Below are 19,451 nucleotides of genomic sequence, written 5' to 3'. Positions count from 1 at the left end.
GGGACAAATTAAGTTCAACGTTATATGATGTAATGCTGGTTTACCATAAAGTTCTCAATATCGTTTACAATTCACTGCACGTTTTTGCAAGATTGCATTAAAAATACATAATATATATCCGCACGGCTCTCACACACAAAATTTCATCAGTGGAATTTCATGATTTTTAAATCATGATCTTACTATTCCTATTGAACCCCTCAGGGAGATATTAGTACCACTTTGGAATCACTAAATTAGGTCCAACAATTACGGGATACAAACTAATAAAAAATATTTGGAATGTTTTTACCATCTTTATTTTTTTATGAGAAAAGTATCAATTGTGAAAAAAGTAGACTTACAACATAAAAAATCAAATTAAACAAAATAATATTTTTGCATAGCAATTATGCTATATAAAAGCAACAAGATAACATTTTTAGTTTGATAAAAAAAAAAAACACAGATAAATGAATATATATAGTAACCAAAACGTAAGCAATAAAGTGATTGCCATATTTAACATATAAAAAAAAAACAAGGACTTAATTTTTCAATTATATCTATCATATTTTAATACATACTAAACTCACCAAAGACTTCAGATCAGTTGTGCGCATTAGGTACTAGTCCAGGGTGATATACAAATATAACAGAAGCGGACACATTTACATAAAATATATTTAAATCAATTTGTTGGAAAGGGATAATAAATTTTTGTTCAAAATATGGCTTTAGTTTCAAATTGTGTAAATACAAATCAAAATTTAAATTTTTTTGGTCAGCAGTGATCAGGTTAAGAGTAATAAATAAATTGTGGTGATTAAATATTACATTTTAAAAGAATCGTTATTGATCGAAAATACTGGTTATTCTAAAATTGTATGCACGAGACTTGGGCGAGTTTGTTATTTACCGACACATATGAGATGCTCTTATACATATTCAGTATGTATGTATTATCATATTTGCCAGCACGAAAATAAAATTGGTAAGTAAATAATACTGTTAGAAAACACAACTAATGGAAAATAAAGGTAGGAGTAACATAGCACCTTCAAATTTGAGAATTTTTTTTTACAAAATATTCAACTTTATTACATAACACTTTGTGCACAAACAGTTTCAGAATATTTCAATTCTTGTGGCCAGTATGATTTTAGAAATAAAAAGCTAGATACCTTCACTTGAAAAAAGAATGTGATTATTAAAAGAATAAAAGAAGCATTCACGTATATTCGTATATAAATATTTTCATTTATTTATAAATCTTTAGTTATTTTTTTTTTAAATAGAATTTACTTTAATTTTGCTAAAAAAATAATCTCAATTGACTGAAAGGTTGCGAGTCATTGCATCAGAAATTTAATGTTGATAAGGTATTTACCATGTTTCTGAATGGAAAAACAATATTAACCTCTTCAGAAGTGAGTTTTATCGACATAACATGATTTAATTAATTTGATTGAAATTATAGTCAGTATTACAAAAAATAGCCCAAAAAAACTCAGTATAGGTGTCCACAGATGTGATGAGTTGTAAATTTTTATTGAATATTGTTTCATACATAGGTGTTTAATAGGCTACTGCAGAATTGTGACTTTGTTGAACAACAAATATGATAGTAAAAGCTCATTACATATTTCAAATTTGAAGGAATCAAAAATATAAAAATTGTAAATATTACAGTTGCTTCAATTAATGAGCTTTTACTGTACCTAAAAATTATCCTTGATGCATGTAAAAACAAAAAGTAAATTAACCTGGTTTATACCTAACTCTCAGATGAGGTGATTAATAGTGACAATATTTTGACACCTGAACTCACCTTTACTGGGGAAACCCAGGTGAGGTGTTAACTGAAATTAGACAATGTCATGATATATTCCGCATGACTATACGCTTTATTATATTTAGGGTTCATAGCCATATTCATATTTAGCTTCATTTAGGTTATTCTGTTCAATAACAACTATGGTCTTATTAATTTTAATACTTGTGCGACTAAATGAATGTTAAATGTAATATCGATTACAATCTAATTAAATAAAATATAGTAACTCACTCGTATAAACAAAATTCTTATAACCACGATAATTGTTTTTAATCGTGTTCCCTTATGTTAGAACCTTATCGAGCAGTATTATTAAAAATAAATATCAAAGACTTATTACTATCAAATTAATGATTTAGTTTGGAAAGTAATAGCTGAAACATATCGTTTGTTCTTAAGTATTTATAATCACAGTCATCAAAGTATGTTTGTATTCTATATTTATGTCTATTTATATTCATAAAGAAACAATAACACATTTATGAGTATACCAAGGCATAAGTAACTCTTAACTATACTTAAGAAATAAATGGTTATCCAGTCCAAGCAAGGACTCACGATGAATTTTTTTTTATTGTTGAGAATTTTAATATGTATGTTAAAAAGAAAAAAAAACAGATACATAGAATATACCATCTTTAACATTTAATAGAAATCAAGACATGCTTTCAGGAAAGTAGACCAAGCAATATTATTTGATACAAATTAATGCCTGCCATAGCTTCTTATGAATGTTGAATTAAGAAAGCATGAGATTTTTTTCTAAAAATACCTATATTTAGCCACAAAATACGCATATAGTACGTTCTTGTAATACGCTTCTAGTGCTCAATTAAAAATTAAATAGGTAATACAATATTTATTCTCATTTTGTTTTCAATAAGATGTATCAGATTTATAGGTGATAAGTTTTCACAATAAATGAAATATAATATATATAACTTTCTTTTATCGCTTTCTCTAGAGGGAGTTAGATTTTTTTAAGATGTAAGTTTATCAGTATTCAAAAATCGTGTGTAATATTAAAGTAACTTTTGGCACACCTTAGAATTTATCGTTGTCATCACAGGCCATTCCTTGGGCGAGGAACTTCTGAAGAATCTTCTGGAGTTTTAGCCTTCTCTATATCTTTGGTAGTACTTGATATTTCCTTTGTATCCGGTTCTTCTAATGAGTCATGTTTGGTATTTGAAACGTCTAAAAGTTCATCGGCAGATTTGGGTATTTCCAAAGATTTATCTGTACTCTTGGATGCGTCTAAAGATGCATCAGTCGATTTAGAAACATCGGCCGAGTGAATACTTTCTTCTTCTGATGACTCGTCTTCTTCAACATTGTTATCTGATTCTTTCTCAATGGAATAATCGTGATTGCTAGTTATTTCTAGTTTGTCTATATACTCTTCGGGTTGTTTTGATGTATCATCACTAGATTCTTCTTCAGTTGCAGATATCTCTATTATTAGATTTATTTTTTCATTAGCAATATCAAGGCCTTTACTGTTTTCTACGTGTGTGTCTTTTGTTGCCTTGTCATTTTCTATGATAACTACATTTTCAGATTGGTTTTCATCTTTACAGTCGGTGTTTAAATCGACATTTACTTTAGAATTTTCACTGTCACACGGTGAAGTGCATTTGGAATCATTTTTAGATTCTAACGAACTATCGTTCTCCACAAGAGGAATATCTGAAATTTCACTCTTCTCATCATTCTGATCTTCCAACATGTTCACAGTCATTTCAGTTTGGCCATCATTTTCACACTCGATGTTTGAATCTACATTTTCAGTATTTTTAATTTTGCATGAAGAAGAATTTTCCTGATCAGATTCATCATAACCTTTTACACTTTCATCAATTCTTTCTTTTATATTTTCATGATCTCCCGGCACGACCACATTTTCATACTGGAGATTTGAATGTATATTTTGGGAATTTTCAACGTCACCATGTTCTTCGTTCACAATATCTTCATTCTGATCTTCCAAATTACCACTGAGGGATAAATCAGGAGTAAGTAAAAGATCTATAAGATCTTGCCCATTTAAACTAAGTTTCACAGTTATTGGATCTATGCTAGAATCAATTATCTCCATATGATATTCTTGAGAATCGTCTAACACTAGTTCAGAAAAGGTTATGTTGAACTTTTCATCAGTTTTGAAACTTTCTGGAATTAAAAGGCTGCAGTGTTTTGCCAGAGGAGGCAAATCTTGTAAATCCTCGGGCAGAGCTCTGAGCAAAGCGGTTACAGCTGTTGATCCAAAGTCAATATGGGACACTTCAGTACCATTTTCACCGTGCGACAAAATCTTAGATCTGTACCACAGGGAGTCTGCCGGGAATACGCTGGCGCATATTGCACCCTCTTTTATGTCATTCAGTACTTCGAAATTCTCCGCATCTTCCAAGGCCACAGTGATACTATCGAGGTCACCCGTACTGGATGTATAATGGATCCAAAAATCATTCGGACAGTTGCTGAAACATATACACACTGGCGACATTTTATCTTCCCCTACTAAAGGAAGTCTATCGGGCGAACTGGCTCCCAGTTCACACAGAGAAACTAACTCATTTGTGACTGATTTACCATCAATGGACAACTCGACAATAGAAATATCTCCCGAAGCAATAAATGCTACATTAAATATTGTAGCGCCATCGGCTGCAAGATCTGCAAATTTCAGTTCGGCTTCTTTGGACCAGCTTTTTATATTACCCGGCTTCTGCAGAGCGCACTTACGGGATAGTGCGGGAAGATTCTTCAGTCTGTCGGGAAGGCTCCTCAGTTCGCTAGTTAAGGATGCATTTCCATAATCCATGAATAAAACTTCGGTACCGTCCGTACCGTGGATGATCACTTGTGCGCGATACCACAAGTCATCTTCTGGAAATTTAGCAGCGCAGATAGCTTCTTCGGCTATCTCGGTGAGTGGTGGAAAATCTGCGGCGTTGATCAATTCTTCCGATATAGCTTCAAGGTCGTGAACGGAACTTTCTAGTTGAATCCAAAACTCCGATGGCGAGTTCAGGTGACTTGCGAAACAAGTGGGTAAATCATTTTCGTCAGATTTTTCCGCATGGGCGGCATGCCCGGCTGCTACTAATTTATCAGTTGTATTTTCACCTTCGACATACAAATTAACATATGTCGTTGCACCTTTGAGAATAAAGACAGCATCAACGGGATTATCGGTATTCCCTAGCAATTGTGTGAAGTGTTCAGAAGCTTGTTCGGTCCACTGGCCGGTGCCAGTGGGGGTGGCGTTGACGCTGCATTTCATGGCGTACGGTTCTATTTCCTGCATTTCCGCCGGCATGGTTTTTAAGATTCCAGGCGTATTATCCAGGACATCCGTATTTCCGTAATCGATGAACCTAACTGTTATTATGTCATTATCGGAGTCCAGGATGACTGTTCTGTAAAACTGCTCATCCGCCGAATACTTAGAAATACACAATTTTCCCACTTGGAAATCCATATAATCTTCAAAAGCATCGGCATTCTGTAAACTCTCTTGGAGGCTGTTTATTTTATCTGTATCCGATTCTAACTGCAACCAAAATTGTCCCGGTGTATCTATGTGAGTTACGAAAACTGTAGTGGTAGGTACGGAGACATTTTCCGCTGCACCTGAAATAAAGAATATAAAATTACCACATTTACTACTGCCATCATTTGTTCAGTCAGGCTAATTGACAGTTTTTTACCTGTTGCGTTTGAACCATCCGAGACAGCGATGTTATTTTCAATTAATTTCTGAGCAACGCTAGTTCCATCTTCATTGGTCAAAGATACGCTATAGACTCCATCAGCGAGTTTATTGTGAATGGTACACTTATAAGAGTTTGCGTTAAAATATCCATCGACATTTGACATCATCCATTTTTTATCTACGGGTGATACACTAGCCAGCATGCAGTGTATGGACAACCTCGGGAGATCCATCAGTTCATTTTCTAGTTGCCAAATGTCATTGCCGGTAACTTCGCACTTGTTCCCAAAATCAACAAACTGGACGACAAATTTCTCCTGTTTGATGTCCATCACTCGAGCTCGGTACAGAACCTTGTCTTCCGGAAATATCGCCAAGACCGAAGCGCCAACACTAACACTAGCAGAGTTTGGTCTGATGCCTGAGTATATGTTGGGTATGTTGAGCATCATAGTTTTGAATTGATCTTCTTGGCTTAAAATTTGAACGTAGAAATCACCAGGATCAATGAACCAGGATACTCGGACATTTTGAATATCGCCACTCTTAAAAGTGTATTCGCCAAAAGGTGTTTCAAACGATACAGGGTTGATTAAGGACTTAGCGGGAGAACTGGAATAGGACGATTTCGGTTCGTAAGATCTGCCGGAATAGTTATTATTGGATGGTTTATCATTCCAGGAGTTGTTATCATATCGCTTTCCTTGTCCTCCAGATCTATCGGAGTAAGGCTTTCTTCCACCTTCGCTTTCTTCTCTTCCAGATGCAGCTTTGTAAAATCTATCGCTTTTATTATCTCTGGAAATATAAATGCTTTGTTAAAAATGACAGAAACTCTAGGGGGCATGCTACTAAGTGCATACCTTTTAAAATACAGTGTAACCTCTATATTTATTAGATTCGATATTCAGCCCGTTTTGATATCAATGATATTTTCTAGTACTGTTTAGTTGAGCAATCAGCTAGTCAACTATTAATCTCATGCGGTAATTGTTTTTTTTTTAAACAGACAAAATTAGACAAGTTTTTTTTGTTGTAGTTTAAATTGAATGTTACATCACCAAAATGAAAACTTAAGCTATATTTAAAGTTACCTGATGTCATAATTATGACTGCCCTACTCCCCTCTTCCTTTTTTACCTCTATGAAATCTATTCTTAGTTTGAAATGATAAAACCTTCATTGTTGAAGGTTTTACTGTCCATTTTTTTACTACATATTTATATATGTACCATAACGGATTATTAAATTTCAGCACATTCTTATGGGAAGAATAAGAAAATAACCAGTATATATTTATAATAGTCGAATTCGATATTATGTCAGGGTCTCGAAAAGGGATTACTGATGGATGAATATAGAGGTTCCACTGTGTACAAAACAACAACACAATTTCATACAGCTAAATTCTAGCTACATTGTGCAACAACATTCATGAAGATTCTACTTCTGTAATAATTGTCATTAGACTTTCTTCATTGATTTAAGTGAAGGGTTTTTATATCATTTGTAGAACAATGTACTTTAACACCTTTGGTTCTATTCTAAACAATGCAAATAAAATTATGTTAAAAACATTCTGAACTAAGTTTGTCAGAATCACTGTGAAAAATTTACATTAGCAAACGTTTCATAGAACACAGCCCTGTCTTTGAATCTTAAGGTCATCGGCTGGATTGAGTGATTACTTTATAAATTTACGTGAAATTCACCATTTTGCCCATGGTCGTAAGCCTCATAAATGCCTAGACTTCCATATTCTTCGTCGTCAACGTTGAGATGTCAAAAAATTATTTTTTTAAACATCCATACCACTCGCTTTTTTGTGAGTTGTACATATTGATTTTATATTCCCTTTCCATAAATTATTTTGTCACTGTGAAATATCACTTATAAATCTTGATAACAATCCCTTGGACGATAGATCCAGAACATGAGGACATATTCAAAATATTGTTAACAATTCAGTAAATTAAGGATTTATTTCCCTTCCAGGTAGTATATTACATTGTTAATTGTTGTTAAATGATAAATTCAAGCTTTCTTACATCATTGGTAATTATTTTCAGGAGTAAATTATAGAGGCAAAACTAATAAAAAGAGAGATCACAATTTTTTTGAAGATTAGATAAATATTAATAATGAAATATAAGCCTTAAAACAAAGCACAAACCTTTCCTTGATAAGTAAACTGAATTAATATTGATAATAGTCCACTCACATTGAAATTTAATTGCATTATGGGTTAAAACCTTTTACGATTGAGAACATAAACAAAATACATAAAGTAATAAAATAAAACTAACAACAATCACAACAATAATACAACGAAGGCTCCTAGGTCATAACAAAAAAGAAGACAAGCAAACACACACACAGCAGTTGTAATAAATGAAATTATGCAAAGAAATTAAGCAATGTTTCCTAAACCGAATAAAAACGTGCACAAACAAGATCGTAAGCATAAGCAAAGATCACAAATCAATAATATACCGCTGATTTTGAGAACCAAAAGCACCCGAGCGTGTTTTGTCCGCTTTGTGCTGTGAATATTGCTGAGGTCTATTTTTGGAGGAAGAAGAATTAGGGCCATTATCAGAGCCTCCACTCCGCTGATTACTCTGATTATATGCTTCTCTTGTACCTCCAACTGACTTCCTGTAAGTTTCGGCAAAACATAATTGAGCGTAGTTATACGAAAGGCAGCCATTTCACAGTAGACATAGAGAATAGGTCTAATAGAACTAGTCTCTACTAGAATAGAACATCTAATCATAGATGAATGCCACTTGTCCAGACTCCAAACTGTCTGCTGTATCTGATTATACCACACCTTTGTCAGCCTTGACTACAGTTCTAACAATATTTGATTAATGAATTTGTTTTATCGTTATTTTTCCTTTCACCCACTCTATATGACTAAACCACCTTACTTGACTATCGATAATGCTTATCTCAGCCTGCTATTTGTTCCATATTTCTCCTGAGAGATTGTGTTTCAACCACATTTTGTCAACATTAATTTCTCTTTTGCCAAGATCATGCTACAATCCATCATTCAAAAAGAGACGAATTGCTTCCCACTTAAAAATACTGTAGTAAAACGGAATGAATTATACTCACTGGCCATATTCAGGTTTCCTGTCATAACTACGAACTCCTTGTGAATTATTATCTCCTCTGTCTTGTCTCCTTGGTTTGGAGTAGCGGTCATCATTGTCTCTGTTGCTAAATGAATCATTATTAGCATGAGTGCTATTCCTGTCGTCGTAGGATGGTTTACCCCTTTTGTTCCCGTAACTTTGTTTGGAATGTTCGGGAGAGATCTGTTCAACCGGCGGTTGCGGTTCAGCCAACACCTGGATTAAAATATTTATTAAAAAAAAAAAAAATCCACGGACTTCCTTATCTATACTTCTTTTTCTTCTATGACTCCTATCGGCCCCAGATGATGCGTAGGGCACTGTATCTGATTAACACGGTGTTACCTGATCATTAATTACATGAAGACCAGGTGATCAGCCTTGCGCTCCAATTTAACTATGTATAATTACCTTTTTAACCCTTTGAATGCCAAAAATCTTATGGTATCATATACAAAAACTCATAGTGGGAAGATAGCAAAATCATGGTGAAAATTTTATGATGTATAAATACGTCATAAATTTTATACTATCGTAACAAAGATTATACACCATTTTATTATTAAATAGAAACGTGTAAATATAAAAAATATATTCAAATGATACTCCAATGACTTTCTGGTTTTTATAAAAAGTACAGTAAAATCTCAGGTTACTCATCGAGTTAAGAGCAAGAAACCCAGAAAAATGCATCAGATTGCCATCAGAATTTGGGGTTACTAACTAATCACACATTCTGTTTGCTAATCGAGCCATTTTTTCTGTAGCATAATTTATTTGTGACCGATGACGTTTGGCACGCGGGTTTTATTATTTTATTTCTTAAAATAAGATGAACACTAACAGTCTAAATGTGCGTTAATGGTTTCCTTTTACACATCTGGAATTTGGGAATTCCTTAAACAATTATGCACAGCTGCTTTTAAGTAAATAAATCGGGTATGGCTGTTACATATATATGCGGGTAATAAATATTTAACAATGAGAGAGAAAAATCACTGATACATGAATCAAAACGCAGTCAACTGAGGAAGTAGCCGAAAAGTTTGAATTTTCTTTAAGGGGGTAAAAAATGAAACTAACTGGTGTGTAATTAAGACTAGCAATATTGAACTTGAAGACAGATCGCAATCAATGTATTTTCTGAGAGCCAAGGTCAAAAAATACTAAAACATTTTTAAATCCGTGATATTCCTGAATCAATAATGTTAGAATGTACATTAAAAAATATAAATTTTAGTAATAAAAAATATATAAAGTATGAGGATAAATAATTACAGACCAATATTATAATCGTGTGACAATTCATTTCGAAATTACATGTAAAAAAATTGAAAATATAAAAATTTGGATTCCAGAGGAAGTAAATTATAAGAGCAGTTATTTCGTCCCGTTATATGATGAATTCATATTGTCATGGTGATATACATGTTAAATATTTAGCTTTTAATATTTTAAATTGTTTGGTTTGAAATGTAATTTTAATTATTAATTTTGCTCTCAGATTTGTAAAAAATTAATTAACTAAAAAAATTCATTCATAATCGCATGCTAAGTGATATCATAAATTGGCATTAGAGGAGACAGAAGAGAAGAAAGGATATCTCGTTTTTTTTTTGGCCAAAATTCAAAAGGGGATACTAACAATTAATAATTTCGTTTATCCAATTGGCATTTACGTTTTTGAATTTCATAATCTATTAATATTAATATAAACTAACACTATGATTCTACAAAATTTCTTAATTTTTGAGGCACTGTGTTAAAAAACCCAGATACATATATTTATATTAAAGCAGTCAATATAGTTGGGTTTTTCTATTATGTAGTATGTGCATTTTTCTAAAGGCGCATTCAAAATGTATATACCATGAATAAAATAAATATTGAGCAATTGAAAATGCATAAAAGAGCAACAAAGGCAAAAATGAGAAAAAAAGGATGTATGAATTTTGACACAAACATCATGATTTAAATGGCAATAAACATGATTAGGGGATAGTCTTTAGAAAGCAAATTTTCATAATTTAGCTCAGTCTTCTCATAATATGACTATAAATCCAAGCCAAACATTTAACTACAATTAGTGTTAATGACAGATACCTTGTGGAAAGGAGGACTTGCGACGGGTGTAGAGGTCGGGGGTGGCGTGTCCACTGCGGCCTGCTTGATGGCATCTGCCACCAGGACGGGTCGAGCGCGGGACTGGTCTAGCAAGTCCACCAGCAGCACCCCCCCTTCCAGCAGGCCCTGGACTCGCATACACAGGATCTTCTCCAGAGTCAATTTCTCCAGATTATCCGAAGTCAACTGGTCAAACGGCTTATCCTCGAACGACTTGAGCGCGCAGTGAATGGCCTGGGCTTTCATCTTGACCAACTCGGGGGTAATCGGTCGCAAGGAGTCAGCGGTAACCTCTTGATCGTTCCCGTAGTCGATATAGTTGACGGTGATTTTGTCTTTCTTTATGTTGGTCACCAGGGCTCTGTACCAGTTGTGATCGTCGGGGAAGAGAGCGCAGCACACCATCCCGCACTTGACATTGTGGAAGAGTAGGGGCGGCGCTCGCTCGCAATGTTCCTCCACTTCTCCCATCATAGCGTTGAGAGCGTCTATGTTGTCGGAGAGCTGAATGAAGAACTTGGTGCAGCTGTCCACGTAGGACACCAGGACGGAATGCTCTCCCGTTATGCTGGCCGGGTCTATTTTCATGAAGGAAGGGTTCTGCTTTTGAAGCAACATGTCCTTGACACTCTGCCCGTTGAGAGTCAGTTCGCAATACTGAATGAGAGGCGGTCCTTCGGGGGGCACAACTCTCAGGGTGAGCACTTTGTTGGTCACTATTTCGTAGAATTCATGCTTGATTTCCTCCGTTATCTGTAAACCCATTATTCCGGATAAACTGAATCTCAGAGCGAAGACGCACGGACTGACAAATTCTTCGGGAATGTGAAATATATTGGAGTGTGAAACGGATTCGGTCATACCGAAATCCACGAAAAACAATTTACATTGGGAGGGCGTAAGTCCCATCACGACGGCTCTACACAATGTATTGTCTTCGGAAAATCTTCCCAAACAGACGGAGCCGATCATGGGCGGCTCCGACAGGCTCTTGGGTGGCTCGCTGTTTATCCGGGAAACAATCGAAGTAAGAAAATTTTCATCACCTTTGAGTTGGATGGCAAACAGTTTTGGACCGTCTTTGGCGAATGATACGTGAACTTCGTGTTGCGAATTCAATTCCAATAGACGACTTTTATACGTGGAGGGATTTCTTTGAGCAGCGGGAACGATCGGGTTGGAAGTTGCGGGGGATTTTTCTATGGGGACATTTTTCTCATCCGGTCCCCTATTGAGAGGACGTGGCGGGATGACGCTGCGCAACTTGTTCTTGTTGCTGGGAGCGGGCTCTTTAGGAACAGGTCTGGCATAGGGTTCATAGTGAGGGGAGTTTTGGGCAATTTGTAAGCGAAAGCCTTGCCCTACGGTTTCGGGTGGCATTTCGGGAGCATTACCCGGAAGCCTTTCATTACGAGGGCCGACAGCGGCATGTGCGGGTTGTCCTTGAACGAGGAAAGGGCTTTTAGCTTGGATAACTTTGACTCCGCTTAGCATTTTTTGCAACCTAAACTGTTGCTCCTGTAGATTCACCTTTACTCCGAATTGACGAGCTGCCAGATAGTCCGATAAGTCATAATTTTTAAATTGCATCTTCACGAAATATTTGTTGTATATATTGAGTTCTACTAAACACGTTATTTCATGGTAGTAAATTAGATTACGAATTTCTGCGACAATAGCCTCGTCCCATACACCGCTCGGGTTTATGAGGCATGACAACAAATAGTCTGTAGCTTGAGGTGGTAATGTTTTTAGCGGATCTGGAGAATTGGAACTCAAAACCCTAATGGAACTCGCAGGAATAATGTCGCTATTGCCGTAGTCGATAAAGTAAACCGAAACAAAGCCAGCGTTTATATTTTGAAGATTGGTAATTTTCGCCCGGTAGAAGGCATTGTCATGGTACTTAGCGATGCACAACAAACCACAGCGCAGAAGGGAAGGTTGGACGCTTCCTACGCCACTTTGGAGCTGGTCCCGTAGAGACAAAATAAGACTTTCAATTATAAGCGCACCTTGCTTGTCCGCTTGCCCAAACATTTTCAAATATGGACCTTCACCTTCCACATGCGTCATAAAAAGTTGGAACTCCGAATTAGTATTCAAAGCCATTTTTAAATGTTTACAAATCCACTAAATATCATATATTTTCGCGCGTCGCAAAACCAGAGGCCGGACAGCAAAAAGAAACACCACGCGATATTTGCAGTTTTGCAGTGTTTGCGCTGCATAGATAAATTATAATATTTCACTGATTTTCGCTAAGGGTTCCGGTCCATACCGGTCATTGCTATTTACAAATAATATTGCTATTTACATCATACGTATATAGCAACATTATTTGTATACATCACGGTGCATACGTCAGTTTTCCGAATTAGATTTCTCAATTCTGAATTTTCCGATTTTTTTTAAAACTGAGGATGAATATTGAATAAAACACTATATACATACATTATTGGGATACTTTTTGAATTTATTACATCGGTAGGTATTATAATGCTATGCCAACGAAGGGTGAAAGTAGATTGAATATAGTTGAAATGCGATCTCTCAGACAAATGATTGTATGATACATGTTCGAATGATGAAATAAGAAAGAGTGCAAAGCTGAGACAAGCACTATCGATAAAATCAAGAAAGCAATGTTGTGATGGTTTGAACATGTACAAAAAATGAGTGAGGACAGTAAAGTAAATTTACGAGGTGAATGTAGTTGGGAATAGGAGCGAAGAAAGACTGATGAAAACTTATGTCAAATACTTGATAATAGTCATATCAGGAATCGGAATAATCAGTGAGTACGTATAAGGAGATCAGTGAATATGGATGTTCCATTCTCTCTACCTACCCCAGCGGAAAAGCAGGGTGATGGTGAGTTATATTTATTTATTTTTAAATTGACTACCTAGAAAGAGATTAATTGAAAACTACATATTTTAAAAAATTGTATGTATAACGCAACGTAAAGCCTTGTTTTTTCGTATATTGTAATGTTAACGTTTATTTTTAATTTCATGGTATGATTTGTTATCTTTGATGTGTCATAGGAATATAATTTCCATTAAACTACGTACTCAAAATTAGAGTCACCAAAAAAAATAATCTTTCAAATAAACAAGATGAAAAGTATTCTGTAAATATATTTTTAACGATGAAATTATAGCCTGAGAGTGTTGAATAAATCAACCAATGTAATTTTATATTGTTTTCGTTTGTAAAATTCGTCGATTAAAAATCATAATTTTTGTTTACTTTACTCACCCTAAGTAAAAGAAAAACGAACATGAGAGGGCACTATTGTGTAAAGGTTTCATCCATTAGAAATTCCGAATTCAGAATTTAGAAGAAAAATTAAAAAACCGAGTTCAGAAACTGACGTGTGCAATGTATCAAAATTATTTATGAAGCTAAATAAATCTATGGTTTAGATATAGATTATAGATTTACGATTTTTATCTGTCAGAAATAGTTAGTCTGTGGACATGTCAGTTGTGTCGGGTAGTGGGGTCGTGCGCTGGGATGTCAGTAGTTTAAGTGATTTTATTCTGTTTTTGTCAAATATTTTATTTACGTGCGCTTGATTTGTGAGTTGGTGGCAATCATGAATAAAACCAACGGTGATTTACAAGAATGTGGCGATACGAAGGCCGAAGTTTATTTAGAAGAAACGTTTTACATTTTATCTAAAAAGAACACAGTGTTTCGTGTAAGGCTTTCAGAAAAAGGTTTAAGTTTGAGAAAGGAATGTAATGGTTCCACAAAAGAGCAAACGATTTCCATTCACGATATTGTAGGTTGCAGATGTATGCGAAGTAAACGTAGGCATACTGGCGCTTCTTCCTGCGTATGTACTTCGCTTCCAGGACCCCAGGCACTCAAAGTAGTGGACGAGAACAGCGGCGAACAAGATGAAAATGATGTTAGCGCATATTTATATATTTACGCCTATATTCTTAAACGAAATAGACGCGGGGGCAAGCGAGAAAGGACGACAATTACTCTGAGATTTAGATCGTTCGACAAATACGACGATAACAATAAGGAAGCTCAAAAGTGGCGTATAGCAATAAAATGTTTGATAAATAATCTTCCCTTAAATAGTCCGTCACCGCCGTCCAATGAAAGAAAAATATTGATACTTTTGAATCCGAAATCCGGAGCTGGAAAAGCCCGGGAATGTTTTCAACAAAGAGTGGCCCCAATTCTTGTCGAAGCGGAGATACCTTACGATTTACAAGTTACAAAGCACGCCAACTACGCCAAGGACTTCATAAGGCAGCGAAACGTTTACGCCTGGCGAGGAATCGTCGCCGTCGGTGGTGATGGAATTTTCTTCGAAATGCTTAATGGGATATTCGAGCGCCCAGACTGGCAGCAAGTTCTGGAGGAAGTTCCTTTTGGGATTATGCCCTGCGGCTCCGGGAACGGCTTGGCCAGAACCATCTGCTACCTCTATGAGTAAGTTCACTCTGACACAAAAATTAACATCGTAATATTATATAGGTCCTATGAAAGGCCTGTTCTTTCAATTCAATCCTTTTAGCAACTTGCCCTTTAGTGGGGGATACTGGTCAACATTTGATATATGTTTCTATTGTTATTTGTGTGGGCTAGGTATGAATATATTGTACACAAACTGATTTATAACAAATATATTGCACAGTGAGATATAATACGTATTAAAATAAACCAATATCAGATATTCATTTTTTTTGTAACAAATGTTGAATAAAATATGTATAAAGTAAGGTTTAAAAAAAAACGCAAATCAAATTTCAATGACGTACTGATAATATTAATAATTCTAATTTTTATTTTCAAACTTCTTCATTGTATATAAATATTGTATGTAAATGTAAGTACATGATATTGGAAAAAAACGTTGTTACAAGTAATACGTAAATAAAATTTAATCCGTAGTAATAACATTTTTTCCATTTATTTTTTTAAAAAAATATCAAAATACTGACTTGTGAAAAATCAGTAATCACATAATGATAATCAGTATAATGTTAATAATAATCACTTGTAAATAATGAGTTTATGATAAAATATATATACATGCAAGTATAGGAAAATACTGAATTCATCGTGAAAAACTTTTAAAAGCCGCTTCTACATAAGTATATATTTTTCATAAATAAATTCCCATAAATTCTACAGACTCCTTAAGGCATTATTTACCAGAAAGGTATTAAGTTGTCAATCGAAATAAATAAATAATTTCGAAAACCTTTTATTATAGGTAGAACCTACTAACAGATCAATACCTACCGCCCTTGATGTAGTATTTTACGAAAATGGCGCTATATAAATCATCCAAGATTATTTTTATTATTATTAGGTACCTATAGTAGATATTTATTTGATCCACTTTGGCCAATTTTCAACAAAGAATTACTTTCTCTGCATTTTACTTATTCGCGTATTTGAAGCCCATTACCTCATATCACTCGTACATATTAGTTAATTACACGAGTTTGTACGAATACATGTATGGAACCCCGAGTGCCCTAGCCATTGCTGTTATTCTGTTTTCTCTACCTGCTATGTCTCTGCTGTTCTCTTTCGCATATAGCAGTAATGTTGAGTTGTCGCCAGTTAAGAAATATAGCCATGGTGAAAAAATATAAATATATTAGATTTTTTTTTTACATTATTTACTTTATGTTTTGATTTAAACATTGGCACCAGGATAATGCAACAGTATAATAGACGTCTGATTTTTAGTCTGAGAGATGCGTTTAATATAAAAACGCAGACGATATAAGTACATATTCAGGTCAAAGGAACATTTAAACAAAATATATTCATTTATAAGTTTTATTATAAATTAAAAAATATAAATGAATATAAAAGGAAATATAAAAAAATACCTCAATGTGTAAATGTTAAGTGTAAAATATTTTAAAATAACATTTTAAATATTTGTATTACTTAATATATTTAAAAGGAATATTTTTACTTGTTGAATATTAACATAATATAGTAATTACCTCCATAAACGCTTCACGTTTATTCTGAATGTTTTTATAAACATTTAACACGACTTCCTTGGTTTATCCAGACAAAGCCCTTCCTCGTCCCAACTTCGAAACATCAGACATGGTCACCGTATACAAACAGATGTGCAGCCAAACAAAACGCATGATTTTACTACTACATTTACAAGCTTGCATATAACACAAATGATTTCTTAAGTGTTAGTTTGTCATTCTTATGTGGCGATCAGTATACTTCACACTCAGCTTTATCAATTACGCCATCCCGTCAAATACTGTTCGGAGTGCCTTCATATAACGAACAAGTTAACACCACGTCAATCCAATATTTTCTCCATCGGGTGCGTTTAGGGGTCCGAAGTAGATACGAATTGGCTCATATTTTTTTGTCTTCTCAGCATAGATGAAGAAGAATATGGAAGTCTGGGTATTTACAGGGTTTACGACCGTCATAGGCTGGTTTAAGTGATCACTTTACACACGTGTAACATTCACCAATTCTACCCATGATTGACAACCACACTACTCAAATTCTTGAAACTTCTAGATATATTGATCAAACTCGAAACACAGTGTTTGACTTCACTAGAGACATCTATGGTGGGATGAGAGAAGCTTTTTATTAAGCAGAAACTCTTTCGTTTGTATGTGAGGTCCGGAATCCTGGATTTACAATACATATTTTAGTCCAGATCTGTCATTGTGAAGTATTTGGACACAATTAAAAATGTTGTAAATACCTTATAAAACCCTACCATTAAAATTACCGGAAATAACCATTGTTTACCGGCAAATTTAATTAGATATGTATTTTGTTTTGCTGGGTGCCTATTTTTTGCCACAAAAAGTAAAAATTCATAGTCCTAAAATTTCAAATACATAATACACATGTACCTGATGTGACAACATTGCGACTAATATATTTTTAAGTGGCGGGTAATTTCCTTAAAACTGCCACAAACTATGATTGTTTCATATGCCTTTCAAAATAATGCTTGTAAAGTCAAAATTTACTACTCTAATGCAGCGAAAGTTGAAATAAACTTTGTTTTGAAAATAATAGTCACAAATTACTTGTGTAAAAAAAATTAATGTTGTGTAATTATTATACAATTATTTTGCAATAAAATACAATCTTACTACTGCCTATAAACTGTAGCTTATCGTGTTTCTAAATCAGTGCTTTATATCCTTGGTAGTAGAATCGTAGAATGTTGTCAGATAATCTCTTTTAAAAATCATTCATTACGAGTTAAAATTATATTCAAAAACATTCGAATCATTTTATATAACTTGCTTTACCGCCGGAAAAACATCACAATTCTTTACCAAATGCATTTATTTTGTACAAGAGGACACCATTTTAATTCAAAAATTGTACGTACCATAGGTGTGGACAAGGCATAATATACGTAATTAACAATGCCTATGGCTGTACGACTCGGTAAAAAGTACGTCATATCGTTAATTGAGATCATAGTAATTATTAGAAACCTTGATTGGGTGTGAAATTAGCCAACACCGCAAATAAAACAATAACGATCTTGTCATTATTGTTTCAAAATGAAAATTGAACTATAGAAATTATCCACACCAAATTAAAAACTACTTAACGCCTACATTAAAAATACAGACAATATTTTATTTATTAAATAAAAATTACAATAAGTTAAGCTGTGTAGGTACGTATTATTCATTAAAACAATTTTAACGAATTAAATATATGTATGTAAATACAAATATTTAATTCGTTTACATATATTTATGCTTGGAAGCCTAACTCTCATACATATTATTTTCTTGGATTCTCTCATACAGTATCATCAATACACCGTATTGTAATTCAATTTTTATTATTTAATCATTCATCCAACATGTTGTTTATGTGCATAAGCTCTATCTGCGCACTTATTTCAGCTTCTCTGAGGTAAAAAAAAAACTAAAACGATCGAAATAAGGTCGTCAAAAATTATTTCCATCGTGATACCTTACTATTTGAACTTTAAATCGTAAGTTTTTATTTTGAAACATTCTCTTCATAATAATCATGAAAACATTATACTTAATAACATTATACCTTCTACTATAGTACCTACAATTCCTCCTCTATTATTTATAATTCAATTGAAAACTGAGATTGGTGACACGTACGCGACATTTTTATAATTATTTTTTGTTTACATTATAATATTATGGAGTGCCGGTTAGAGAGCAAGGTTTAAGTGAACCATTTGAACTCGAGTCAGCTATTGAATGATACTTGGCTTTTAAAGTGCCTTCAAGAATTCTAGTGACGCGATATTTTAATTATGTTTATTTTGAATTTTTACCTAATTGGATGGACCCATCCATTACCCGGAGAGTGGATCTGATCGAGCCTTTACGAACGTTCAACAAGTCCTTATTAGGTGTAGATTAGAAAAATAAAATATGTATTGAAAATAGTACAAATAAAAAATTGACATCTCAACATAGATGAAGAAGAATATGGAAGTCTAGGCATTAACGGGGCTTACGGCCGTCATAGGCTGGTTTAAGTGACCACTTTCACCAATTCTACCCATGATTAACAACCACACTACTAAAATTCTTGGAACTTCTAGAATATATTGATCAAACTCGAAACATAGTTTTTGACTTCA

The 19,451-nt window shown here is 34.2% G+C and overlaps 2 protein-coding genes across 3 annotated transcripts in view; one reads left to right on the top strand and one right to left on the bottom strand.

Moving 5' to 3' along the window:
- Positions 1 to 1,261: 1,261 nt before the first annotated feature.
- Positions 1,262 to 13,114, bottom strand: tud (tudor domain containing protein). 2 transcript variants are annotated; one of them, XM_088275025.1, is made up of 5 exons: positions 10,784 to 13,114; positions 8,661 to 8,896; positions 8,031 to 8,195; positions 5,533 to 6,335; positions 1,262 to 5,455 (listed from the first exon to the last, which is right to left on the bottom strand). In XM_088275025.1, exons 1-5 carry the CDS (start codon positions 12,914 to 12,916, stop codon positions 2,880 to 2,882), a joined length of 5,913 nt encoding a protein of 1,970 aa, XP_088131151.1. In that variant the 5' UTR covers positions 12,917 to 13,114; the 3' UTR covers positions 1,262 to 2,879. The 2 variants fall into 2 exon arrangements, with proteins under 2 accessions (XP_088131151.1, XP_088131141.1); XM_088275015.1 differs by lacking the exon at positions 8,031 to 8,195 and having other exon boundaries at positions 10,784 to 13,106.
- A 1,172-nt stretch (positions 13,115 to 14,286) lies between these two features.
- Positions 14,287 to 19,451, top strand: part of Sk2 (Sphingosine kinase 2) — a 38,245-nt gene continuing 33,080 nt past the window's right edge. The window contains exon 1 of the mRNA XM_088275003.1: positions 14,287 to 15,265. Coding sequence (XP_088131129.1) covers positions 14,409 to 15,265 — 857 coding nt within the window. The 5' untranslated portion in view covers positions 14,287 to 14,408. The remainder of the gene's footprint in view (positions 15,266 to 19,451) is intronic.

This window comes from Brachycentrus maculatus, unplaced genomic scaffold (genome assembly GCF_059751285.1).
Source record: "Brachycentrus maculatus isolate JH-2025_06_01 unplaced genomic scaffold, ASM5975128v1 h1tg000036l, whole genome shotgun sequence".
In the NCBI taxonomy this organism is placed as follows: Eukaryota; Metazoa; Arthropoda; class Insecta; order Trichoptera; family Brachycentridae; genus Brachycentrus; species Brachycentrus maculatus.
The sequence above is the reverse complement of the archived record's forward strand: the minus strand, read 5'-3'. Positions and strand labels throughout refer to the sequence as shown.

Coding starts and splice junctions, on each gene's coding strand:
- tud (XM_088275025.1), bottom strand. CDS start 12,916: ATGGCTTTGAATACTAATTCGGAGTTCCAACTTTTTATGACGCATGTG. Junction 8,897..10,783: donor CAAGTCCTCCTTTCCACAAG/GTATCTGTCATT, acceptor ATTTTAATCCAG/GTGTTGGCTGAACCGCAACC. Junction 6,336..8,030: donor TTTGGTTCTCAAAATCAGCG/GTATATTATTGA, acceptor TTATATTTCCAG/AGATAATAAAAGCGATAGAT.